Here is a 12,519-nt window from a genome sequence, read left to right as displayed (position 1 = left end):
GAATATATTCATAGCACACTCAATGTGTTTCATAGCCTCCCTAATGTCTTTCGCTGTGAGTTGTTTCACTACTGTGACTTCGCCAATATCTTCCCCTTCCAGACTCTTCTGATGTTTCATCTGGAGAAGGTCTTCTGTTGAGAGTTTCTCATCATGGGATGCCAACAGCTCCTTCGCTTTATCCCCGGAAATTTCCAGCCCAAGGTCTCTCCCAATCTTGACAATCTCGTCGTTGATGGCTTCCGTATTATCCTCAAAACCAACAATTTGTTCTGGAAGAACCTTCCTTCAGCTTTGTGCAAAGTTGATACTTTAACTTCATTCCTGGCATGCGCAATATTTTCTATTGCATTTTTAATATTATATGCCTTCCAAAATGCACAAGGAGTAATGTGCGACTCATCTTTGGTTGCAGTCATCGCCTGCGAAAAGTTCCTGCGTAGATAATAACATTAAAATGTTTTTATTATAGCCTGGTGCAGGGGTTGTAGGAGTGCTGTGGTGTTAGGCGGTAAATAGACAACTTTTACATTTTCACTGTATTCATCGAGATTGGGAGGATGACCAGGGCAATTGTCCAAATGGAGTAGTATTTTAAAAGCTAGATTCTTTTCTTTAACGCTTTACCTCGGGACAAAAATGATCTGCAAACCATTCTGCGTTACCCAAGCTTTTTTGTTGGCTTTCCATATGAGAGGCAAACGGCCTTAAGATAAACCTAGGAGTGCCGTGGGGTTCTCAGAATGGTACACCAACGTTGGCTTAAGTTTACAATCTCCCGATGAATTTCCTCCCAATCGATCTTTGGCCATTTTGAACCCAGACATGGTCTTCTCTTCCATTGAAATGCAGGTACTTGTCGGCAAGCGCTTCCAAAATAACCCCGTTTCGTCTGCGTTAAACATTTGTTGAGGCAGGTAACCTCCCTCCTCCACAATTGCTCTAAAAGTTTCCATAAATGTATTGGCAGCCTCACTGTCAGCACTGGCTGCGTCACCATTCATTTTGACGACTGGCAGTGAAAGGCTCAGGAATGCTGAAATCTTAAGTGAGGTCACAATAAATTGCCATTGGTTTCCTTTGAAATCTTGATGGGTCTGCAGGCTGTTTTTTTAGCATTTCATTCTCGTAACAAAGAGTAAGCAAGCGTTCCATTTTCACTAAAACTGTGCTTCTGCTGCGAGATAAATGTGCGGCACTTCGAGGAGTGGCAACTCTCCCAAATTCTTTAATTTCCACTTCATTCTTTAAAATTGTCCTGACTGTCTTCGTCTGAAAACCTATAACTCGACCAATCTCTGCAGCAGTTGCACCTTGTTCACTTATTTTAATAATGTTTTTTATGTTAATATTCAGTTTTTGTTCTAACGTCACTGTTTTCGTTTTTTCTTCACATCCGTGGAACTGCCAGCATCGTCACTCCTTTTCGTAGACATATTTTTTGGTTAGAAACAGAAAAATATACGGATAATGGGTAAATGAGGCAATAATTATTTGCTCAGATGAAGACTTAACATAAGCTACCATGCTAACCTTTTCTGTCGAACGAAAATCGTCAATCAGATGCGCTAGCGTCCTATTCGCTGTTAATTAACAAACTCTTATTTTTTTAAAAGGATAGGCTAAATATTTACATATCATCAATCTTTGGGCTAATAAAAACCTTAGATTCATTCTGTGATTTTAATAAAATTGTACGCTCTCGTGATAACCTAGTCAGCAGTTTTCACCAGGGGTCATCTCTGATGGCTTTCCATGGTCTTTGCACAGCTTTGAATTTTTCCGATCGTTGTTAACAAAATGAGAATCAGTGGCATAACTATGGAGGGTTGAGGGAATGGATAATCCCACAAAACATCAGAAAATAAAAAATTATTTTAAATATTTCTCCAGTTTAGAAATTTAATCACTACATTTGCGTTAATTTTCTAGTGTCAAAGTAATGTAAAATGTATTTCCAGGCATGTCTTTTTTTCAATAATATTCCCAGAGGGGGGTCGGAACCCCTTGCCATCCAATCCCCCGAAAACATATTTCTAGTTACTTCACTGATCAGAATTATTATGTGACTAAGTAGTGAATCAAATGGAAGGGAAATTTTCTTTTTAATCTTTATTTGGTAGTTAATAAGGCACTCGCTTTCTTCTGTCCTTTACATACCGTCCCGAAATCTTTTTGTATAAGCAGATTGCTCAGGTAGGCTGAGGATTTGAAGTTATATCACAAAAAAGATGAGTGCATGTAATGGCATTTGATAGATACCACTTCTGTGCATTTGTCTTTAGATTTTGAGTTGCATAGTATATTTATGCTTGTTTCTCAAGTCAGACGTACGCTAGTTCTCTAGTTTGAGTATTAATATAAGTTTTTATGTAATTATTACTGTTGCTTATTTTATGTATTAATTTCATATTCATTCCGTTTCTTTGCAGTCATTATTTCATCCTTCCTCGTAAACGCTGAGATAGTGTCTTACTTCTCTCAGACCATCGCCACCACGCATTGTTTCCATTAGTGCCTTCCTGTCTGCTAAGTCGATCAAAAATTCAATTAAATATTTCATTGTTACGTTGAAATCGGCTAGCAACATTTCTACTACAAATATGGAGGAATTTGTTGAGGAGAGACTCTTTGCTGGAGTGTTGACTGGTTCATTTCTCCAGAATAAAGAGCTACTGGAAGAAGTGGAAGATGTGGATGTTCGGTGCATGAGACAAAGAACTCTCTTGCATGTTGGTGTGAGGCTTGGGAAGGCTGATTGGGTGGAAGAGCTGCTTGCAAGAGGGGCAGACACAGATCTTAAGGATGACTCTCAATTGAATGCACTTTCTTCTGCCGAGGAGATGGTGCGGCGTTTCCCAGAAGAATTGGACCGCTCCCTCATTCTGAAGTTGGTAACATTGGTTCACAGGAGGGACCAAGCGATGATGCACCGCCTGGAGTCATCATCCAGTAGAAGCAATGACCACATTACACCCGTAGCTAGGAATAATCAGGATATTGAATCCCTCAAGTCCTCTGTGGACGCATTGAGGCATGAGATGAAATCGCTTATGTGCCAGCTGATTTCATCATTGGAGGAACTCAAGACGCAAGTGTGTGGACGAGACACATTGTTGCGCTGCTTGGAAGAAGCGGTGACGTCGACTGTGGAAGATGTTACATTCCTAAAGTGTGAATTAGGAGGGGAGGCTGCAATCAGTCCAGCACAATTGGATCCAGTCGCAGCTAGACAGGAGTGTGTGGACGCCATGTTGCGTAAGGCAACTTATGTGTTTGGAAATGGATTGGATAAAATGCGTAGGGTGTATGAGAGAATGTATGATTTAGATGATTGCACTGCTTGTATTATAAAATGTTTGTGTTGGGATGATCGGGTGAAGGTGATGGTGGACTGCGATTTATGGAACATTCAAAGGATGAAGAAGAAGGTTGTGCAATTGGATGGGACTCAGAGGGATGGGAGTGGTATTTCATCATTTTGTGATTTTGAGAGTGACACTGTGTATTTGGGTGCAAATTGTCGTGAGACTGATGTATGTGCTTGGTTAGCTAGGGTCCTCTCACAGTTATCTCTGAAATTGGTCTTTGGTAATGAGGGGAGGCCGTATAGCAAGGGAGACGTGGAACGCGAGAGAGAGTGGATGAGGGCTCTAGATGAGGCGGAGGAGGCGGACGAGAGGAGGAGGAAGAAGAAGGGATGGTTTTATTATTATTGGTTCACTGATGCATTGTATCAGAAGACGGAATTGGCAAGGGTATGTCACCTCGCAGCTGCTGTCCCTACTGTAATCGCTTTGTTTGAATCCATAAGAAGAGATTATCAGCAGAAGTTCTTCCCTTTCTTCTCCTTGTATTCAAACCACGTGATGCCAACACTGCTAGCCAAGGCGAGGGTGAGTATTACTTTTCATTTCTCACACTTATACTTCCCCTTCCTCTGTGATATTAAAACAAAATCGATTACTTCCTTTTTATCAATTGGCATCCCTTTTTGAATCAATATCCAGAAATGGAGTGAATGCATAACTGCACAGGCATTGCAGTCTGGAATCTTATTTTCTTTGCTATTGTGTAAAAGAGAATAGTACACATTATTTGCAATTATTTGGCATGATTCATTATATTATTGTCTTAGTTAAAACATTCAAATAATCATTTAAAGCTTTACGAGCAATGCAACAATTAATTCATAAATTTAAATATCAACGCAGTTTTGAATAACTGATAAATTTGTTCGTCATTTAATTTTCCAATATGTTCCAAAAGTGGGCCGTTAATTTGAGATGTTTTGCCTGTAGAGGCGAAATGAAACTTCTGGCTCATTAAACATGTCCTTTCTCTGTGTTCTAAGGGTAGTATGATTCCTTGTTAGACAGGTGTTGTAATTTTAACATATTTAGCGTAGGAATGAAGTTTTGATAAAATGTTCTGTCACCTGATATTACAAGTTGAATATATCTTTTCAAAAGATAGCCCATAATATAACTCTAACATGCTCAAAGATGCCATTACTTTAAAATGGTGACTATTCAAAGCCATCAAACTCTAATCTAATGGAAAATTATCAAAGTTGAAGATTGTCAATAATAATAATAATAATAAGACATGACAATCTAGCTAAAATCATGCACCAAGAACTGGCAAGAAAAAATAGAATCCTGGACACCAATGAACCATACTACAAATACCATCCACCTGATGTTTTGGAAAACAATGAGTGCAAACTATACTGGAATGCAGAAATAAAAACTGACCGAGCAATTAAAAACAATAGACCGGACATAGTTATAATAGACAAAATAAAACGGCACACTACCCTCATAGACGTGACAATTCCCTTAAACCATAATGTACAGAAAGCACAATCCACCAAAATTAACAAATATGAAAACTAGCAGCAGAGATCAAAGCCGTATGGAAGATGCAGTCAGTAGATATATGCCCAATAGTGATAACAACAACAGAAATCACACCGTGCGAAGTTCTACACCAGCTAAAAAAGCTAAACTTGGAGAAAACTCTACCAAAAATACAAAAGTCAGTCATCCTGGACACCTGTCATATTGTCCGACGGTTCCTTTCAATAGAATAATTACGGAAGTAATAACAAAACACAGCTGAACTTGACTTGGTCCGTTCACTGTGAAAAATCCTTGTAAGATAGCAAGAGGGAAAAATGAAAATAATAATAATAATTGATAATTGATTCAATTATTCTTAAACAAATACAAGAAAAGAATAGGAACCTACACAGTTGCTACATAGATTACAAAAAAGCTTTTGACTCTGTTCCCCATTCCTGGCTTATTGAAGTACTAAACATCTATAAAATTCACCCAGAAGTTATTAAATGTCTCCATACCGTGATAAAAAATGGAGCACTATCTTGCACATAAAACTGACGAGGATCTTTTGCAGACAAATAATATCAAAATCAAACGGGGAATATTTCAAGGTGACTCTTTGAGTGCGTTATGGTTCTGCCTTGCGCTAAACCCTCTATCAAACCTCCTGAATAATACTCAATATGGAGTCAAAATAAAAGGAAAAGAACCAAGATGCCACACTCTATCGCATCTCTTCTATATGGACGATCTCAAGCTATATGCAGGATCTAATAATAATCTAAATCAATTAGTCCGTTTAACTGAAATATTTTCTAAGGATATAAACATGGAATTTGGAATAGATAAATGTAGAACTATCACAATATTCCGAGGTAAAGTACAAAGGAATGATATTCCACTACTGGATGGGCAAATAATAGAGGCCATGGATGAGGGAGATACCTATAAATACCTAGGATTCCAACAAGCAAGACGACTAGACCACTCTACGATAAAGCAAAAACTTTCGACTGAATTCCAAAATAGAATCAAGAAACTTGTTCGCACGGAATTGAACAGCAGAAACCTCACTAATTCAATTAATACCTTTGCCATCCCTCTCCTGACATACTCCTTTGGTATAATCAAATGGTCACAAACAGATCTAGACGACCTACAAAGAAAAATTCGATCCCAAATAACAGAGAAAAATATGCTCCATAAAAGCTCAAACATAGAGAGGAGCACGTTGCCCAGAAAATTTGGTGGAAGGGGTATCGTAGACATCAAGAATCAGCACAACTCACAACTTTCTCAGTTACGGAAATATTTTTTCAGCAAGAAATCTACCTCGGATCTCCTGAGAACTATCTGTGACGCAGACAATAAATACACACCGTTAAACCTATCTGACGAAAGTATGCAAGTTAGTGAAACCACTGTTACTATAGACAGTAAAATGTCAATATGGAAAGCTAAATCCCTTCACGGAAGACACCCTCATGCCCTGGAGGCCCCTGAAATCGATAAAGATGCATCGCACGCATGGCTCAGGCATGGGCAACTCTTCCCAGAAACAGAAGGATTTATGATCGCAATACAAGACCAGGTGGTGAAAACAAAAAATTATGAAAAATATATAATTAAAAACCCAAATTTCTTGGATGACAGATGCAGAAAATGTGATAATGCCTCTGAGACGATACAGCACATCACAAGTGGATGCACTAACTTATCTCAAAAAGACTACCTGCACCGTCACAATCAAATATGCAACATCATACACCAGAAATTAGCTCTGAAGTATAAACTCATAGAAAATGGAGTTCCTTATTATAAGTACACACCTAAAACCATCCTTGAAAACGACCACTGTGAGATTTATTATGACCGTTCAATTATTACCGATAAAACAGTCCATAGCAATAGACCTGATCTAGTAGTACAAGATAAAACTCACAATGAAACGTACTTGATAGACATTACAGTACCTAATTCGCATAATATCACTACGGCCTACACCAGCAAAATGGAAAAGTATGAAGAACTTAAAAATGAAATCAAGAGATTGTGGAAATCAGATAAAGTACACATAATACCCATCATTATCTCCGCCACAGGAGTAGTGCCTCATTCACTCCATCAAGGTCTTCAAACTATTGGACTGCCGAAAAACTTGTTTATTACCATACAAAAAGCAGCAATTTTAAATACTTGCCGGATTGTCAGAAAAATTTTCAAAACAGAGTAAAGAGACGAGAGTACTTGGTGATACCCGTACCTCGCCTACAACCAGCAAAAATGCTGTGAAAACATAAAAAAATATAAAATAATAATAATAATAATAATAATCTTTATTTGCCGGAAAGACAATTATATGCAATACATAAATTGTATAAGGCACGTCAAAAACACAGGTTGGGTACAAATAAAAGGTATAAGGCACAAACAGCAAAGTGAGGTGAGCATATATAATATTACTGTGACAGGTACTCTGATATAGAGTAAAAGCAGCCTGAAAGTAAAAAGTCTTTCAGCTTGTTTTTAAATACCCCTTGACTCATGGGATCTTTTAGCTCCATAGGGAGCTTATTGTACAAAAGTAGACTCATAAATTGTTCACCACAGGCAGCACTTTTAGTCCGTACATAGGGGACATGCAAATCTTTGTGCTGCCTCGTATAATGAGTGTGAATGCTGGCGTTTGGGACAAAGTCTTGGAAGTTAGTCTTTACTTTGAGAAGTATGGTGAATATATAAAGACAGGGCACAGGTAATATTCGTAGATCTTTAAACAATGGCCGACAGGGTGTCCGATAGGGTTTGTTGGACAATAAGCGTACCACTCTTTTTTGAATATGGTAACGGCATGTGGAGATGAACCCCAATGCAGAATGCTGTACAGAACATGAGAGTGGAATTCACCATAATACAAGAGTAGCAGAACATCTAGTGACACAGTGGAGCGTATTTACCTGATTAGATAACACACAGAACTGAGCTTACGTGCCAATTCGCTGATATGCATTGCCCAGGAAAGATTAGAATCAATAGTCACACCCAAAAACTTTGTACTCTCAACTTGTGGTATACATGCACCGTTAAGGTCCACAGTGATCTGCCTATTATTTTTTCCAATATTTGTGAAGTAGATAAGTTGAGATTTACAAACATTAGGCTTCAAACAATTTTTAACACACCATTTATACAACTGCTGGGATACAGAGTTAGCAGAGGTACATAAGCTATTCACTTGAGATGAGGTAACAACAAAATTGGAATCATCAGCATATAACACTGGGGTGATATCAGAGGATCGAGAGACAAAGTTAGTGAGATCATTCACATATACTAAAAACAAGATAGGGCCAAGAACAGATCCTTGGGGGACACCTTGGGAAATAACTTTTGGTGGGGAAATAAATTTCACACCATTGGACACTACAGCAACAGTCTGTGATCTGTTGGCGAGGTATGATTCCAACCAGAGAAATGGAATACCTCTAATACCAAAATAGGATATCTTATTCATAAGAATTTTATGGTTGACACTATCAAAGGCCTTAGATAAGTCATAGAACAAGCCAAGTACTTCAGCTTTGTTGTCTAGAGCATTCAGAATTATATTGACTGCCTGAGAAATAGCTTGGGAAGTTGATCTTTTCTTTCGAAAACCATATTGATGGGGAGAAAGATAGTTATTTGATTCCAGGTAAGAGGTCAATCTTTTGTAGAAAATTTGCTCGAAAACCTTGCCAAGCTGATTGATAATTGAAATTGGTCTAAAGGAGTTAAAATCATGAGCAGAACCCTTTTTCTTGTAAAGTGGGATAACTTTAGAACTCTTTAGAGAATCTGGGAAAATTCCTAGCTGGAGAGAGTTGTTAATGAGTAGTAGAAGAGGAGATTTAATGTATTCATATGATAAACATATTAGAAAATGGGGGACATCATCAGGACCAGCACATTACTTAGGGCTAGACTTGAAGATGATAGAGGTCAATTCACGTTCAGAGCAAGGATGAAGGAAGAAGGAGGTAGGTGAGGGATGAGGTTGGAGGGGGAGGAAATCAGGAGGGGGGGATAAGCCAGAGGGGCAAGAGAAGTGATCATTGAAAGCAGATGCTAGTTGAAGAGAATCAGTGATGAAATTGCCAAAGCTATCCTTGAGCTGAAGGTGAGTAGGATTTACATTCAGTTTTGAACTATTTATAATATTCCAAATGGCCTTGGACTTATTATCAGCAGATGCAATTTGAATGTTATTATAGTTATGTTTAGCTTCAGAGATCATTTTTCTATATTTCTTTTTCAGCTCTTTGTGTCGAGACTTAAGTTCAGGATTATTAGCCTGGTGACAAGCATATGCAAGGTCTTTCAGGATGTGAGAAAGGTGACGTATGTCATCTGTGATCCAAGGATTACAAGGAGAAGGTTTAGCCTTAATTTTGGTCACAGGAAATGAAAATTCAAAGAAGGCTAAATATTTATAGTAAAATGAATTGAAACTAGTGTTAAAATCAACTGAGGAGTAGACCTCATCCCATGACTCATTATCCAATAAGCTTAGGAAAGTTTCTATATTGGATTGGGACCAAGAGCGACCCATACGAAATTTGATGGGGGCTGCAGTTGTGATTGCAAAGGAAGCTACAATAGGATAGTGATCAGACAGGTCACACTTGAGAACCTTTGAGACAGTAGATGTAGGGTCAAAGTTAGAAATGATGTTGTCAAGCAGAGTAGAGGATTGGTCTGTCACACGGGTAGGTTGATCAATGAGAAGAAAAAGATTAAAAGACTTTAGGAGGCAAAGAAAGTCTTGCTGGTCCTTGCTGTCCTTTGACATATCTACATTAAAGTCCCCAGAGATAATCAACAGTTGATCAGGTCTGGTAAGGGTTATTTCATCCAACAAACAGTGAAATTTCTCCAAAAAGAGTTTAAACAGCCAATAGGAGACCTATACAGTGTCAATACACAAATAGAATAGGTCCCAAAGATAACATCGGCCATAGAGAATTCAAATGACCGTTCTATCAATAGATATTTGTAGGAAGTATTTGAGGCAGCCACTTCAAGATCATTTTTACCCAGAATCATGACACCACCGTTTTTAAATGATGATCGACAAAAGGAATCAATAACTTTGTACCCAGGTACAACAATAGAGGCTAACTCATCCTCCTTGAGCCAGTGCTCACATAAACACACAATAGTTGGGTCCATTTCAGCTAGAAGAACTTCAAGCTCACCCAATTTGTTGCTAATGCACTGTACATTGGCATGAAGCACAGCAAGAGCCTTGGCATTTAATGAGGTAACCTTTTTTATCCCTGCGGCAGGTTCACATGAACCCTCCGAAAAAAATAACGCTTAACCATGACATTCTTGGGCCAAAAAGCAGGGTCCATTAAGATATTTTGACTTTCAGAGTCCACTGAAACACGAAAGGAGGAATAGTCACCACGAGTGTTCAGTTGTTCAACCTCCACATAGTCCAGGGATTTAGATAACTTGTCGGCAACGGCCTTCTGGATAGTCCCTGGTAATGTCCCTTTTTCAAATCGCCAAACGTGTAGATGGACCTTTCTAGGGGCAGCCAAAACAGGAAAACTGGCATTCTCCGGGGCACTTCCGACAATTGGTTTACTGAGATTTCGACGCTTGCGGGAAACGAATGTGAACCCATCCTTATCAACACCAGATATATCATTATTATAAATATTACTATTAGAAATAGCGCGTGTTTTATTTACCCGACCGTTGACTGCTTGACCTGACGAGGTATTATTATCACTCGCAACGTTCGTTTGTGCAGTAGGCTGCACTTCGTTCCCAGATCCCTGTTGGGAGACAGCACTATAAGTACGATTCAGCTTACCGTAATCCACACGAATCATCGTCGGGTTTTTGTCAGGGATTTTGACGCCGTTAAAGATCAACTTTCCAAATCCATTATCAGCATCGCCGTCACTACTCACTTAACCTTTAGAGGCCGAGCTCCTCTGACTTCCAACTGAGTTAATCCTTTCTTTTAACTCACTGATCTCTTGCGTTTGTGCACTAATCAGTCCTAAACAACTTGCTAGCTGATCCTGCAGGTTTTTTACAGCCAAGAGAAGATTATCTTGTTGACGGGAAATATTCGTCAACGAAGACGTGGAGTCACATGTCGAAGTAGTGCACGATTTGCAACGATAGAGCAAATTATCGCTTGAAAGCAGCGCATTTGCTGTTGATTTGGTCACGTTAACACAACTGTTATGAAAAAACATCCCGCAACCAAATTTGCACTTCAACAAACCGGATTTCGCGTCAATATTGCCGGAGCAAACCGCGCACTGAACAACATCGTCCGCCATCTTTGACACGAGTCCAATATTTAAATCCATGACATATCAACCTAGTGATGCACATGTAAAATTGAAAGAGTAGTAAATCCAATAATTTAAATTATAAAATAAATAATTGTTTTTTGGAACTAAGATTTATATGAAGATATTTCGTAATTATTTGTTATTATTATTCCAATGAATTTCCCAAATATGGACCCAACGGTGACTTTGCACATTGGTTGTTAATTCATTCTTTTCTCATGGTGGCATCCATTAATTTCTGTTTATTATTCTTTCAGAGATGAATGTGGCGTGATTCCTTTTGAAGAATGCAATGGAGCTGGTGCAAAAGAGGAATATTCCGTTTACCTTCAATAGATTTTCATGAGGCCTTTCAGTTTTAGTAAAAATGGGTCAAATTAAGTACTCGCGTGTTTCCTGTAATAGTTACACTTATCTTATGTTAACAAACACTCGTATTTTCATTGATTTCATGTTTGCTACATGGTACTGATTTTATTAGAATGGTAATCACATTTTGAGAGGTGTGCTGTTACAACAACTGTTATAATAACTGTTTTTGGACACATCATTTAATCAAAGTTTATTTCAGTTTTCTACTGATATAGGTATTTATTTTTTTATAATATTACACTTTACATCTCATGTATGCATATGTAAGTTTTTTGAAGTAACACACCATATTGGTTTATATTTTAATATTTCTTGTTATATATGCTTCAAGCCATCTTCAATTCTATCTATTTGCAACATAAGTTGCCCTTATTCAACTATTAGAATTATATTTTGCCTTGTTATCTCCTTTTTATGCTACCCTTTAGTGATTATTGTTTTTATTGGTTAATTTCTTTGACATTGATTGGCCCATGCAATTTTAAAACATTTCCTTGTAGTTTGCAGCGATGATGCTGAAAGGTTAACATGATGTAGTTCAATGTATTCGTTAAATATTATAGAGTTCAATCATCTGGTCTATAATGTAAATCTATGACGTAAAATTCAATTTTGTGCTAAGTTATAGCTAAACAAGGATTTTGATTCCTTTTTTATACATAATTTACATTTTTGGAGACATTTAAAAATTTCACAATCAAATAATACGAAAATCCTTAAATTTCCATTCCCATATGTTCGTGACTATTTACCATTTTCATTCAGTTTTGTCGATATCATATGATCATTTGTGTTAGGGAGGATTATTGTCTTTATACATGCACATATACATTTTCTACATTACTTTTATGTTCGCAATAGTCAGTTGCATAAAAAAATATGCTTGTGCTTCTTTATTAACAACGATTAATGTCTCCTATTTCTAACGAGAGCTGGCT

The 12,519-nt window shown here is 37.8% G+C and overlaps 1 protein-coding gene across 1 annotated transcript in view; it reads left to right on the top strand.

Annotated features, from left to right (window-relative positions):
* The window catches only part of LOC124170441, a 38,286-nt gene extending 26,420 nt beyond the window's left edge, over positions 1-11,866 (top strand). Inside the window, exons 3-4 of the mRNA XM_046549167.1 lie at positions 2,433-3,896; positions 11,467-11,866. Of these exons, the coding sequence (XP_046405123.1) occupies positions 2,604-3,896; positions 11,467-11,472 (1,299 nt within the window). The 5' untranslated portion in view covers positions 2,433-2,603 and the 3' untranslated portion in view covers positions 11,473-11,866. The remainder of the gene's footprint in view (positions 1-2,432; positions 3,897-11,466) is intronic.
* Positions 11,867-12,519: the final 653 nt, after the last annotated feature.

This window comes from Ischnura elegans, chromosome 13 (genome assembly GCF_921293095.1).
Source record: "Ischnura elegans chromosome 13, ioIscEleg1.1, whole genome shotgun sequence".
Lineage (NCBI taxonomy): Eukaryota > Metazoa > Arthropoda > Insecta > Odonata > Coenagrionidae > Ischnura > Ischnura elegans.
This window is presented reverse-complemented; position numbering and strand designations above follow the sequence as displayed.